Source organism: Notolepis coatsorum (genome assembly GCF_963971535.1).
Source record: "Notolepis coatsorum genome assembly, chromosome: 3".
Lineage (NCBI taxonomy): Eukaryota > Metazoa > Chordata > Actinopteri > Aulopiformes > Paralepididae > Notolepis > Notolepis coatsorum.
In genome coordinates this window covers 26597959-26613503 of record NC_140167.1, presented here as the reverse complement: position 1 = coordinate 26613503, position 15545 = coordinate 26597959, and the positions used below count along the sequence as shown (strand labels likewise).

Here is a 15545-nt window from a genome sequence, read left to right as displayed (position 1 = left end):
GCTGCTCTTTCTGAAACACAGTTGGCTGTCTGCTGTACCTGTACGAAAAACATGTTTTACCGTAATCCAGTGCTCCTCTGTGGGATCAGCAAAATGCTGGGACAACTTACTCACTACAAAACATAGGTCAGGGCAAGTATATGTCGTCAAATAGATGAGGCTACCCACTGCTTCCCTGTACATTTTTACATCTGTCAGTTTCTGAGCATCCTCCTGGTAGTCCAGCTTTTGATCACATGGTGTATCCCTTGTTCTACATTCCTGCATGTCAAAACGTTTCAGAATCTTTTCCACATATCTCTTCTGGGATACTGTTACACAATTGGCAGACTGCTCAAAATCCATACCTAGAAAGTGTTTTAACCTCCCAAGGTCTTTCATCTTAAATCTATTGGAGAGCATCTCTTTCACCTGAGCAAGGCTCCTGGTGTTGTCCACTGCTATGATCAAATCGTCTACCCAGATGACGATGATCACTTTCCCAGACTCCTTTGATTCCCTCGAGTAAACACAGGGGTCTACTGGGTTCTGTAGGAAGTGATCTTTGATAAGGCATGTATGAAGCATCTCGTTCCAATTTCGCTGTTTTAGGCCGTAAATGGATCTTTCCAGCTTACACACTAACTTCTCTCCTTCCTTTTTGTAACCCTCGGATTGTTCCATATAGATCTCCCTATCTATGGGTGCGTGCAGATAGGTTGTCTTCACATCCATCTGATGTAGAATCAGATTGTCCTCAGCTGCTTTCTGAACCACTACCCTTACACTGGTCAGATTGGCTGTGGGGGAGAATGTTTCACCATAGTCTATCCCCTCCCTCTGACTGAAACCCTTAGCTACAAACCTAGCTTTGTATTTATCGTGGTCCTTCAATTCCCTAATAATTTGGTTAGAGTGAAGGTGTGGTTGTCCTCTAGCGACCTCATCTCCTCGTCCATCGCTCTCTCCCATTTACTTGCTTCAGGGGACGCTATGGCCTCTTTAAAGGTCTGAGGGACCCCACTGACTACCCTGTAGCAGTAATCAACGGTGATGGGTGTACTGTCCTCCTCGTCACTCCCTTTCCGACCATAGTCTGTCAGATACTTTGGGGGTCTGTGTTCCCTCGAGGGGTACCTCCCACTGCTTGGGGCACTCGGCGTCACCCTCTGGTGCTCCTCGTCACCGCCCTCTGGGGGTGGCTGACTGTCTGCCTGCATGACCGTGCCAAGTACACTGGGCTGATGTGTCTCGGTTTCTACACACCTTACTCTCGGAGTCCAGCTCTGGCTCCTCTGTCTGTGTCTCGCCCTCACATGTTGTCTTTGTGACAAACTTGACTAGCATGTGTTACTGCACTATCCCTTTACCGGGATAATAAACCAGGAAAGCGGGGCTTCCCTTGTCGTTCCCTACAAAGAGCCCTTTTACACACCTGGACTCTAGCTTTCCTCTGTCCTGCAGGTACGCATAACACTCTGATCCAAAACGGTGCATTCTGGCTAGATTACACTTCTTTCCTGTCAGTGCTGTATATGGGGTGGTGCCCGTGTGCTTATTGAAGCACCTGTTTCTGGTGTAGGCGGCTTCTTGTACCGCATAGTGCCATAGGCTCTTAGGTAAGTTACTGCCTACTAGTGTTACAGGTACCAGGATATGGCACCTGATAGCAGAGATATATTTAACCTATGAAACAGGTTGTAGTTAGTCATTTGACAAAGGAAGGCGCAGACATGGTGTTATTGGTTCTGGGTCCTCCCGGTTGTGATTTCAACGTTTATTTATTCAACAGAATAATCAATCAATCAATCATCATCATTGTATCATCATTCAGTTCAATTAGTTACATTACTTTAATACATTCAATTATAATTCCATTCTTGTTATTAATACAAAAGCATATTCATCATTGCAACACACATTCTACCCTTTTAGGATACCCTGGTTCACTTCAATAGCATTTTCCTTTTAAATGTAGTTATTCAGTATTATATACTGTACATTGTAATTACTTATGTCTTTATACATATTTGGCGTCTTAAGTATAAGCACGTGAGAAGGGAAACATTCTCCTGTTAACCTCTGTCTAGGCATGTCTAGGCATGTTGGAAGAGACCATTGTATGTCTTCTTTTAACAACACTGTCATTCTCATTGTCTGTCAAACAATTCCTTATATCACCAATAGCTGTTACCTTTATCATCATTCATTTATCATCAGTCATATCCACTATTCTCTAGTGTACAGAAATACCTCAACACCTCAGTGTTACTCATATTTGTGTTCCAGCTCAAGTTCTATTGCAACTCAAATGTGCAATGAAAGTGCATTTATATATATATGTATCTGGCCGTTCTCAACCTTACTAGGAATTTGCTAAACCGTGACCATGGTGTAACTCAAGGGAATAGATTTATATTTACATTTAACGGAGAGCGGGATAGAGATAGAGAGAGAGAGAGAGAGAGAGAGAGAGAGAGAGAGAGAGAGAGCATGTGGGACAGCTCCGGTGTTGAGCTAAAGTAATTTCCCTCTAACCGTCTTCAATACTTGTACACAATATACACATTTACTAAACAGCAGTTTAACCCAAACAGTATGTACTTCAAAACATAAACCTTTATAATCCCCTTGGAGATACTTAACTCCGACACGTTAGTGATTAAATGGGCAATTGTATTTCAACACTATATTTCAATGTACCACGAGACACGGCGCCATCAATAGACGGTCAACTTCTAAACCACGTTACTTGTCGTCTTAAACTTCTTAAACTTGACTCAAACATCGACAATAGTCACTTCATTTGACCCTCGACATTGCATGTATCCTTGTTAACCTTTATGTGTGTTTTGTAGTATATTACCCACCTATGAAACAGGTTGTAGTTAGTCATTTGACAAAGGAAGGCGCAGACATGGTGTTATTGGTTCTGGGTCCTCCCGGTTGTGAGACTAAGCTTGCCTCGTGTGTCCCTAAATGACAAGGTACGGTTCCCTGGAAGGCGAAGCCACTAAACACAAGTCCTATACTGCCACCTATTGACCAAATTATGTTAATGTCTCCCATTAAATATAAATGACTGTTCTACCTTGTTTCTGATGGAGGTAATCCTGTACCAGTATGTTCACACTGTTTTGACACATAATCTAAAGATATTAACGTGATACCACTTCTAGTGGGCATCACACTAGCTTACACCTAGCCATCTCGAAAAGGGTGCGCCATTCTCTCTCTGCCACTCCGTTCTGGTGTGGGGAGTATGGACATGACGTCTCATGTCTTATCCTGTTCTTCCTCAACAGTATGATTGAAACTCTCTGTTTGTGAATTCGGTCCCGTTGTCGGACCTCAAACATCTTACTGTACCATAAGGGGCTATGTCCGCCAGGAATTATTCCGTGGCCTGGAGTGTGTCACTTTTTGCCTTAAGAAAGTAAACAAACACTGCCCCTGTGTACACGTCTGTAAAAGACTGTACATATCTAAAGCCTCTTATGGACTCTTTCCGTACTGGACCGGCAAGGTCTGTGTTAACCAACGCAAGTGGTACCTGGCTTTTACATTATGGTTCTCTAATTATTCACACATATACAGTCAAAGTGTGAGGTTTTGTCCGCTGCTCACCTACTCGCTCTGTTCCTTTAAGCCTGTTGCTCACCTACTCGCTCTGTTCCTTTAAACCTACTGTTAATCAATTGCATTCTCCTCACCTCACTAGCCCCCACCCTCGCGTTCGTTTGCTCTTCAGCAACCACACCCTTGGACTACCTGTCATTATGTGTTTGATTGGTCTGGTGCCGAACACACACTTTTAGTTTCAAGTATCAATTACCTTCACGCACCTGTGGTGCATTCTAATTAGTTCCCCTGTGGGCTTTAAGTACCTCGCTCTCCCCTCTGTCCCTTGTCGGGTCGTGCCGTATCATTCCGTATCATATTCTCTATCACCAAGACTCCTTCGGGAGGTCCTCTGTCTGTTTATGCTGTTTTCATCTCCGGCGTGAGATGCGCTCCAGCCTTCGCCTCCTGTCGCCGTTGCCTGAGGGAGACACTGGACTGCGCTCTCTAAACTTCCACGGGAGGTATCCCAGTGTTCCACTTCAGACCTCCGCGCAGCAGACGTCCTGACGCGCATCCAGACCTCCGCGCAGCAGACGTCCTGACGCGCATCCAGACCTCCGCGCAGCAGACGTCCTGACGCGCATCCAGACCTCCGCGCAGCAGACGTCCTGACGCGCATCCAGACCTCCGCACAGCAGACGCCCAGACGCGCATCCAGACCTCCGCGCAGCAGACGCGCTCTTCACTCCAGACGCGCATCGCTTCTTAATACTCTACGGGAGGATGCGTCTCTCCGAGCCAGGCGCGCTCTTCCGCGCTGACGCGCATCCAGACCTCCGCGCAGCAGACGCGCTCATCACTCCAGACGCGCATCGCTTCCTAATACTCTACGGGAGGATGCGTCTCTCCGAGCCGGCGCGCTCTTCCGCGCAGACGCGCTCTTCACTCCTGACGCGCATTCAGACGCACTCCAGATGCGTCCTCCGTACCGGCGCGTACTCCAAGCAGACGCGCACCACTCAGACCTCCGCGCCAGATGCGCCCTCCGTACCGGCGCGTACTCCAAGCAGACGCGCACCATTCAGACCTCCGCGCCAGATGCGCCCTTCGTACCAGCGCGTACTCCAAGCAGTCGCGCACCACTCAGACCTCCGCTTGGACAACCCGTTTTCCCCGTGGCGACGCGCTCGCCCCGTTTTGATCCAACTCTCTTTACGCACAGCGCCTGGGTGAGTTTTTATGACTGTCTTTTATCCTATTCGTTTTTCGTGTGTTTAAAGACACTGAAGAGATCCAGCTTTTTGTCAGACTGTCACTCACCCAGCGTCAGCTTTTTGGACTGTTCATTGGGATAATATTTGGCCTTAACATCGCTCACTGTGTGTATACACACCGAAGATATTATCACTTGGATTTGTATTTGGGACTTCGCTCACAGTGTTTATTTGCACCGAAGATTCTATCACGTGGATTGTGTTTGGGACGTTACTCACAGTGTGTATATACACCGAAGATTCTGTCACTTGGATTACTCTGTTTTGGGACAAGTCACCTCTCCTGTCACCTGCTCTGTTCCCCATTGTACTCTGAGCTAACCCACTCCCTCTCTCCCTCTCGGTCCCGTTTACCCACCTCGGAGATCTGCCGAGAGAAGTCTGCAGAGCGACTCTGATGTACCCACCTGCTTCCCCAGACTAACCATCCCGGGAGAAGCTGCAGAGCAGCAGCATTCATTAATGCTTGTTTCCAAGGCCTTACCCTGTTTTCTCTGTCCCAGTATGCAGCTCCAGCCCTCGCCCTGTTCCAAGGCCATACCCTGTTTTTCTCTAGTCCTCCTAGTCCTCCCTGTCTAGTCCTTCCAGTCCTCCCTCTCCCCAGCCCGCCTCCGCGGGCCTCTGTCCCTGTTTCCCCACTCTAGTCCTCCTAGTCCTCCCTGTCCCCAGCCCGCCTCTGCGGGCCTCTGTCCCTTTCTCCCCTCTCTAGTCCTCCTGTTCCTCCCTGTCCTGTCCTCCTAGTCCTCCCTGTTCCTGCCTTGTCCCTTGCCCCGGCCCTGTTCCGTTAGCCTTCCCTTAGCCTTCCCCTTAGCCAGCTCGCCTCTTAAAGGCACTGTACTTTTCCCATTCTTGTTTCCCTGTGTTTTTGTGTTCTCCCTTAAAGGGACAGTGCCGTTTTCTTTGTGTTTTCAATAAATGCCCAGTTCTTGGCTTACTCTCATACCTGTCTTGTGTTGTGCGATTGGGGTCGGTTACAAACCATAACACAAAGATACCACAGTACTTTTACTTTTTCTGTGGGATTCCTGTTTCTCGATTGAGCAAACTTTCCCTTTATGCACACGACACATTCTTTATCAGGTCTACGCTTTTCGCCTTCAATGTGCATGCCCTCCGTCACTGTTTGCAGTTTCAGTAAATCCTCGTAATTACAATGACCCATAATCTCATGCCATGTCTGAATATCGTGGCTGACGGTTACTTTACACATATCATTGTCATTACACTCTGTTTTCAGGTAATACATTCTCTGATACACTTCTATGTCAAATTGCATACCGTTGGGCTCTACAAGAAAATGTTTACCTTCCATGAAGGACACTCTGGCCCCATTCGCAGCAGCAGCTATCACCGAGAACAGTCCTTGTGGGAACGATGGCACATAGAGAGCATTCTTTAATGTCACTGTACGCCGGCGCCCCCCGCTGTCCGTGAGGTATACCTGTGCGTCCCCTCTCCTGTTACAGTTACAGGTACTTTTAGTGGAGGATAATAATCCTAACAAATACAACAAGGTTCCAGCAGCCAAAAAAACAACACATTTCTACTCAAGACAGACAATATATTTTAAACAAATAATATGTATTAAATTATTAGACTATTAAAATTATTTGGTCTAATCCCCCCCCACCAGACTCCAGTGATTCCATGATGTGGAATGTACGTTTATGTACGAGAGAGAGAGAGAGAGAGAGAGAGAGAGAGAGAGAGAGAGAGAGAGAGAGAGAGAGAGAGAGAGAGAGAGAGAGAGAGAGAGAGAGAGAGAGAGAGAGAGAGACATTGTGGCTGCTGGATCATTTGTGTTTAGCATTTTTGGATTTTAAGTGATGGATATCCCTGTTGAAAAGGTAAGACTAACTTTCATACACTGGCTAGGTGTGGCAGCCTTACCCCTTCTTGTTTTCAACTTACTATAGTATTACTAAATGTAGCAGGGTGGATTATCCCTGCTTCGTGGGAACGGTTGCTGGCAGTCACAAGGTAGCTGGACACAGTAGAGCTCCGTCTGACTGCACCCTCGTCTTTGGGCCTGGAGCGTCAAACTGGGACCCGGTAGTGGGAGTGAATGGGGCCCGGGATTTACCAACCTGGTTTGGTACTCTGGTCCTCCTCGCCTCTCCGGGGCGGTCAGCAGTACTCCCCAACTCGCTCTCACTTCCCTGATTACCTCCGTGGGCCCTCCCACACATAGTGACTGATATGCCTAAATAGATTCGTTCCTCCCGCAAGCAGTACCCTCCCTTGATGACCACTAGAAACCTTACAATGAAAAGGGGAGAGTTGGGTAGGAAGGGGTTAATCATATATACGTTACCCACACCAAAAGAGTTAATACTGGGCACAGGAATGGACATGCACACAGAATCCCATCTAATGTTTAATGTTAGTTGTACGGTTTAGTTACAATGATTTAATAGGAGTGGCCAAATGGACTGAAGTCCCACTATAGCTCCGTTTGTAACTCAATACCTCATAGACACGTATATTATACACCCACCTCTGGGTTAGTATCAGGGATAATATACCTCAATATGTTTGACTCATCACCCACGCCTGGGTCGGTACCATGTGTAATACCTCTATCAGGCTTTAATTATATGGCAAGAACAGTACCTCTCTAAGGCTTTACTTATGATGCACCAGGTCTGTAACCTCCCCACAGGGAAAGGGTTAATTAGATGGGAAAATATTATTAAAGAACAAACACGTTATCACACTCAAAGGAAATCAAAAAGTGGGCCCACTTTACCAAACAAAAGTCCTAGCTAAAGCCGGCTTCTAATGTTTGGGGTTGCCTCTCCACGCTGCTGTTAGCGTTCGGTTCAAACAACAATTCTCTTCGCCCTTTAGGCCGCGACACACTGTGAAATGTGCAATAAGATCCTGGGCACCGAAGCCCTAATGTACTCAACCAAGATGGCGGCCGTGCCGCGCCCCCACCGCCCGGGTAGCAAGATGGCGTTGAACGCTCTCGTCATGAGCGCCAGCAAGCGGGGCTGGAGCAGAGGCAGTAGCTGGCTGAGAGCATGTGCTGGGTGATGGCGACCTCTGCTGGACGGAAGAACTCCCGTGCTCTGAAGACAGCCGGTGCAGATCAGCTGTCGAACGCCGGCGAAGCCTGGTTGTTGTTGACAGCCGGCTCTGGGTCGACGCGCGACGATACTCTCTGGGTCCCAAACAGCCCAACTGCTACACGGTTATACTGTTGCGCAACGTGGCGGACTATACCACCGGTCTTCTTCAGCGCCTCGCGCTCGGGGTACACTGGAGTCAATATAGCCGTTAGCAGCATGCTACTTATACTGTCACGCTGCTACTATAACCCGCTACCTATGGACGTCAGTCCTGGGGCTCAGTCTCTCTTACTCACGCACTATCACGGATACTCCTAGGATAACCCGTCACTAGCAAGTATGTCTCGTAACCCGTTGCTCGCTCCGGCGGGGATTCTCTGGTGGTTCTTTAACGGGGCTATTCCAAAGCACCTCCCGTTGTAGCTGCGACCGTTCACGGCTACATCCCACGCCGAAGAGAGCTTCCGGTTCTCCCCACCTCCAGGTGATTCCCTCTTCCTCGCTGCCTGCCTCTCTCCCGTCTACTCTCTGCCTGCCACCGCCCCCTGCTGGTACCGCCAACTAGTCACACAGGGAAAAGGATGGGTGAATATGATCCAGAAATACTGTTTATAATCCATATTCCAGCCGATAGAAGAAGGAGGAGCTTGCGTCATTGTTCGTGAGAATATCAATGGAAACTAGTCAACATGTCTTTGTGCACAAAGGGGAGATAAAAGGCAAGTCAGCACTTCTGAATAATAGGCATATTTTCAGGGTGCTACATAAACATGGCTATTCCTGTAGCAAAGACCATACAGTAGACATGGTGAACCGACAAACTGAAAATACCTAGACTACAATGTTGTGTGCTGATGATTTGGCCATCCTGTCGCCAAGTAGTAGTGCGCTTCCAAGAGCCGCTCAATATCTGTTCTGATTATGGAGTAAGGTATGATGTGAAATACAATGCTAAGAAGTGTGTCATTCTGATTTGCAGGACTAAAAGTGATAAGGATATTTATTTTCCTTCTTTCTATCTGTCTGGGCTGGTGCTGGCCGTCTGCTGTAGTACAAAATATTTGGGTCACATTATTTATTATTACTGATCAAATGAGTGATGATGATGAAATGTACCGACAGCGGTGTGTACGGTACGCTCAAGCTAACATGCTGAGGAAGAAGTTCCATTTCTGCTCTGCTGGGGTGAAAGTTAACCTGTTTAGGGCCTATTATTGCACTCCTCTCTATACTGCCCCCCTGTGGGTCAAGTTTAATATGCAGGCTAGCTTTCATAAGCTCCAGGTTGCTTACAATGATTGCCAGAGGATTCTGCTGAAGCCTAGGTGCTGCAGTGCCAGCGAAATGTGTTGTGGTCTCAGAATAGGATCATCCTGTCGCTGTCTCAACCGAGTCTTTAGGTTCGTTTTAACGTTAGATAATGTACAAAATAAACGTATTTCCGGTGCTTTAGACGTCGCTCTTTTATTTTGAAAATCCCCCGACCGGAAGTATTTATGATGCTTCGCTATCTGCTTGTGTAGTCCGGTTGCCTGAATACTTTCGACAACAAATGTTTGTTTCCGCGTCTCTGATTGGCCACGCGCGTTTCTGGTCATGTGACATGTGCGCCAATCGTGGGACCGCAAGTTTCTACACTGGTTAAGCTTAGGCGCTCGTTCGAAGTTGGTTAAGGTTAGAGTTTGTCTTAGAGCATGGCGATAGAACGCCTGCCCTGATTCCAAACTCTAACCTTAACCAACTGCGAAAGACCAGTGATAAACCAGGCGTTAGGTAATTTGCAGGCTGTTAGACCCGGAAATAGGCGCAGAACTTGCTGTCCCACGATTGGCGCACATGTCACATGACCTGGCCAATCAGAGCGCAAAACTCGAACGCGGAAACAAACATTTGTTGTCGAAAGTATACACGCAGTCCGGTTCTGTGTTTGTTGTTGTCTGTACATTACACACACTTCTGCAGTCCCTCCCGCCGTCTCTCTCTCTCTCTCTCTCTCTCTCTCTCTCTCTCTCTCTCTCTCTCTCTCTCTCTCTCTCTCTCTCTCTCTCTCTCTCTCTCTCTCTCTCTCTCTCCTCACTAGTTCTCTGCCTGTCAAACCCCGTTTAAGGAAGTGTCGGGTTACACTATGCCTACGTCCCCGACCCCGACACACACGCAGTCAAGTTTGTGTGTCCGACGAGGGAGAGAGATGGCGCACACACACTTCTGCAGAGAATTGTTGAATATATATAGAACACAAATGTTATAGAATGTTTGATTATGCCATCATACTGTGACATGTCAAAATACTTCCCAAAGGTCAGTGAATACCACGATCACAACACAAGAGGGAGCTCCACAAATCATGTTAAACCCAGATTCGGCTCAAACAAGGGACTAAACACGTTTCGCAATTATGCCACATCAATGTGGAACGCCCTACCCAAAGCTGTAAAGGAATGTGAATCACTACCCACTTTCAAAAACACTCTCAAAGAACACCTACGGGAGACTGCAATTCGAAACTGGCCCCTACAAATGTCTTAACCCAGTTGTACAGTAAATTACCAAGTATGGCTTTGTCAGTATTCCAGTGTACAGTGCCCCCCCCCCCTACCCCAACCCCCCCCCCCCTCCAATGTACAGCCCCCACCCACCAACCCCACCCACCCAACCCTACCCAACCTCCTCCAATGTACAGTTTCTACGTCAAATGTATACTCTTTTTCTGGACACTTTTTGTATTACAAACAGTACTGTATTTGCAAATCTGATATGTCATAAATGTATAGATGTAGCAGTACTGTCTATCTGTATGTCATGTATGTCATATATGTTATGATGAATTGAAAATGGGGGACCCTGATGTAAACAAGACGAAAGTCTTTCTCTGGTCTGCATCCCCTTAACAATTGTATGTATTGAGCTGTACTGTACTGTACCCATTCTGCAATCTGTTAATAAACTTTTCAATCAATCAATCAATCAATCACAAATGTTCTAGAATGTTCATTATGACATCATACTGTGACATCACAAATGTTCTAGAATGTGCTATTATGACATCATACTGTGACATCACAAATGTTCTAGAATGTTCTATTATGACATCATACTGTGACATCACAACGGAACATGTTTGAGTTCCATTTGAATAATATAAATAATATGTATGGTAAGGCTGTCCCCGAAGCCTGTTTTAGGGATTCAAACTGCGTCAGGGTTCTTCGAACGGACGTTCGAACCTTCGTTTTTAATAAAATAATACAAATTTAAATAAAATAATTTTATAAATTCTTAAATTTTTTTTTTATATATCCTCAAACTAAATCCTCAATTTGAATAGTGATTCAAACTTCGTCAGGGTTTTTAGAACGGACGTTCGAACCTTCGTGTTTAATAAAAATGTAAAAAAAAATTAAAATTCTCATATTTGTTTTATAATTTTTTTTTTCAAACTAAATCCTCAATTTGAATAAATGATTAATCTGAGTATTTTTTCTTTTATTATTTTGTTAGTGATGTAATCAAAAATAACACTTGGAACAAAAAAACCCGATAATATACGATTGGTAAACACTCTGATTAACCAAAACACTTAAAAGAAAACTGGATGAATTATTATAATATGTGGTTGGCACTTCTTTATCATTGCTATTGTAGATAACTGTGGCAATTCTAGAGTTAATACATGTAAAAAATTGTATTAATTGATAACCCAAAAAAAACATTATCTACTTGAGGAGAGAATGTGTATATCTGTGTTTTAACTTTGTGTACACACTTACCGCCCATAATGGGAGTAGGTATGCGTTACTCATAAATTGTTTCTGCTTGGGGAGAAGTCTTGGTTTTGGGGAGAGTAATACTTAGGGTTTCCACCTGCTCTACTTCTAGAAACAAAACAGTGAACAAAATGTGTATTTTAGCAGCTTTAGGAGCTACAGGCGTGTAGTTCACCAGTTTGATAAGAATCTATTATTTGGGAAACATAAAATACTCTGTTACACTATAACCACTTGTAGGGCTGGGCGATATGGCCAAAAATGATATTGTGATAATGATATCGATAACAATATCATATCACGCGATATCCATAATTATCGATATTGTTATAAGTATTATATATATATTTTTTAAACAACAGATGTATGTTTATTTTGCAGCAATTCTTTGTCGTTGCCGCCATCTTTAGTGTTACATCCCCTCACACTCCAGTTCTCAGGCTGCAGCTGGTTTGAAAGCGAAAGTAAACAGGCTTCTCTTTCTGGCTGTAGCTCCAGGGGAGTTGAACAGTTCTGGCTCTGTTAGTTTCTTTTCTATCTTTTGGCACTTTTTTGGTGGACAAACCACCGCACATGTGCACCGTGACTGGAAACTAGCTCTGCTAGCACATAGCCTACTGTGTACAGACGGTTTCAAACTGTATTTTACATTAGAAAGCAAACAAAATAAATGGACAAGAGAAAAATAAATCTCAATTTGGTCAGTATTGTCATTTGGACAAGCAAAGCCATTACTTTAAGTTGCAGGCAAGAAAGACAAGTCTGTCCACTGTCTCTGGGTTTACATTTATTTTTTTAATCCGATATTTCTCTTTTTTTCCGATATTTCTTTTCCCAATATCGATTATTAAAATATATTGCAATAATTATTGTTATCGTTATATCGCCCAGCCCTAACCACTTGAATGTGTAAACACCATGTCTCATGCCTCACCATAGTGTGAACAAAGAGAGAGAGCGAAACAGACACGATATAGACAGACAAATGATCAACCATATATCCTTTGCTATTTTAAGTATTTTAAGCTTGTTCTGGAAGAAATTACTGTGAGTGTCAACCTTTAGTAAAGTCCTGTCTTTAGTTATCCTAAATAAATCTTATACAATTGATATATTAATTATAACTTATTAACCTTAGTTGTATAGTGCATAATGAAACATTTGTCAATCTGTATTGTTCTAGAGAAAGAATGGGCATTCATTTGAAGTATCCTTTGATGAGAGTGGGCGCTGGTTTCAAGAAGAATTCAGACTGGAGATGGTTTTCAGAGGCAATGGCTCAGTTGGTGAAGAAAGTGATTTAATGCAGTGTACAAGCATGGTTTCCACAGCACAGTAACAAGACGTCCATCCATGACCCAGCCTCTTCTAGACTGAGTCCCTTACAATGGTCAAACAGGGTTTTTATCTAAATTGTTGACCCCTCTTCTCATCAAAAATGAGCTGCTCCAAATCACACGTATTACAAAGGTTTCTTTGATAAACAGGTTTTTAACAACAATGCTCTTGTGATCAGGGGTGGGTCAGGGCCCCACCCTGGGTTTCTGTCTGTCTGTGTGTGTGTGTGTGTGTGTGTGTGTGTGTGTGTGTGTGTGTGTGTGTGTGTGTGTGTGTGTGTGTGTGTGTGTGTGTGTGTGTGTGTGTGTGTGTGTGTGTCACATGAAACTATTGTGTGACTGATTAGGTCAGTCTGGGGGATTGTGTCCTCCAGCCCATGGGGTGTGGCAAGTTAACAACATAGTATGTCTTTCTTAGGTTGGAGACAAATGTGTCTAAAGTCCACATATTAATATTATTTATCTAGCTAGTTTTAATTTAATCTTAAATCAATGGCCCTATGAACATAAATTGTTACTTCACATTCAAGTCAAAGTTTATTTATCATGGATGATTCCATCATTCCAAGCTGTTGAGAGAGAGAGAGAGAGAGAGAGAGAGAGAGAGAGAGAGAGAGAGAAGAGAGAGAGAGAGAGAGAGATTTTTGTCACATTCTGCAGTTCTTAGGTAATGATTCTGAGGCTAAATTCAAATTCAGCGTTCCATCAACTCACACCTGGAGTTCATTACACCGAGGCTCTATCATGTTCAGTCTCGTATGTCTGAAAAACAGAGTAGAAGTACTTGACCCTACAGTTTGAGCGACGCGCTCGCGCTCTCCGCACACTTGGTGCAGAACTGCACAGAGACGTAGTTCTTGGCCACGTGCAGACACACGCCACCGGACGTCTCCTTCTCCTCCACCTTCGCTCGCTTCTTGGGCAGGGCGTAGTCGTGGTCATTGGAGTCGTGCCCCTGGAAGAGTATTTTCATACCGCTCAGCCTGGACAAGAGCTGGCCTAACATGCTCTCGTTGGCCAGCACGGCCCTCAGGTACCTGGTTTCATCCTCCAACTCCTCCACCCTCTTGTTCAACTGGGAGTTCTCGTGCTTGAGCACGTGGTTCTCGTCGGACAGAACGTCCACTTTGCTCTCCAGCCCGCCTACGTATTCCTTCTTCTTCTGGCGGTTCAACCTTGCGGCAATGGCGTTTTTGTTGACCATGCTCCCGGACTGGTGGTGTCTGGCCTTGGCCCTCGGCTTCCTCTCTGGAGAAGGGCTCCAAGACGCTTCTTCTTCGTTGCCGGAATCGCAGTCCTTGACGTCGCGGAAGCCCAATTCGTCGCGGAAGTCCAATTCGTCCAACCCCATCTCGAAGAGAGGGGAATCTAAGTCTTCGATTCCGAAGAAGTCGGCCAGGCGATCGTCATCTGCGTCTATCGACGGCAGGGACCCGGGTGGACTCTGGAGATCTTCGATTTGTACGGCATCTGTGACTTCGATCTCGACATATTGGTCCTCAGCGCTGTCAACAGCACGACTTCTCCTTCTGGTCATCATCGTGGACTGTGGTCGGGGAACACAAACTTGTTTCCCAGAAGACAACTTGGATTTCCTTATCTGTATACAATAAGACATAAAAGAAAATGTGATGGGTTAGCAACGTGCGATGTTCAGTCTAACAAAATCAAGACATTTGAAAAGGTATATTGTCACCAAAATTTAATGTTAATAACATGGAAACTAAAAAAAGAATAGGACATAACGCCACTAAGACACTATGGTAGTAAGTCATACTGGCCAGCGGCAAACTAGTAAGAGTAGGTAAGATATAGAAATAGTATTTAGTTATGTAAAAATGATCATGTGCCGGTATGTAGACAGATATAATATATGGAAGTATAAATATATATATGGTATATACTGTACCGGAGGGTGTAGCACATTGTTAGCTGTATCCATTTTAGATTCGATTGAAATGTATTGTCATCATTTACATTTAGTAATTTAGCTGACGCTTTTATTCAAAGCGAATTACAGGTTCTGTATAACAAGTCAGCAGACATGTGGTACAGCACAAGTAAAAGTGCAAATGTAATAGTAAAGTGCAATAGTAATATACAATGTGCAGATTATTAAACTGGATATAAAATATATAAATTAGTACTAGTAATAGTGCTAATCAGAAGGAAAAACTATACATACATTCAGAAAAACGTGAGATGCTTGTTTTTTCAGACTCCTCAATCGTAGTACAATACACAATAATCTCTACAAACTATACAATACAAGGTATATGTTTTTTACAAGGTAAAAAATTAAACCTACAGTGTAAGTAGCAGCAATGTGTGTGCATGCTCATGAGATAATTTAGAGAGGAGGGATGAAGGCCTCTACATGCTACAGCAACTGCGACGCAACATCGACAACGCAAAATGTTGCAGACACTCTGCCTTTATGTTTCTGCAACATCCACGCGCAGCCTATGCAACATTGTACCCCGGATGTAGCTAGGTTCCCTAGATAGATGAAACTTCCCTTCTCAACCAACCCATTGATAACAAGCAGATAGC

At 44.8% G+C, this 15545-nt stretch overlaps 1 protein-coding gene across 1 annotated transcript; it reads right to left on the bottom strand.

Annotated features, from left to right (window-relative positions):
- Positions 1–13782: 13782 nt before the first annotated feature.
- LOC311225735 (CREB/ATF bZIP transcription factor-like) lies at positions 13783–14532 on the bottom strand (the record flags this gene model as incomplete). Its single annotated transcript, XM_084311129.1, has 1 exon — positions 13783–14532. One exon carries the CDS (start codon positions 14530–14532, stop codon positions 13783–13785), a length of 750 nt encoding a protein of 249 aa, XP_084167255.1.
- Positions 14533–15545: the final 1013 nt, after the last annotated feature.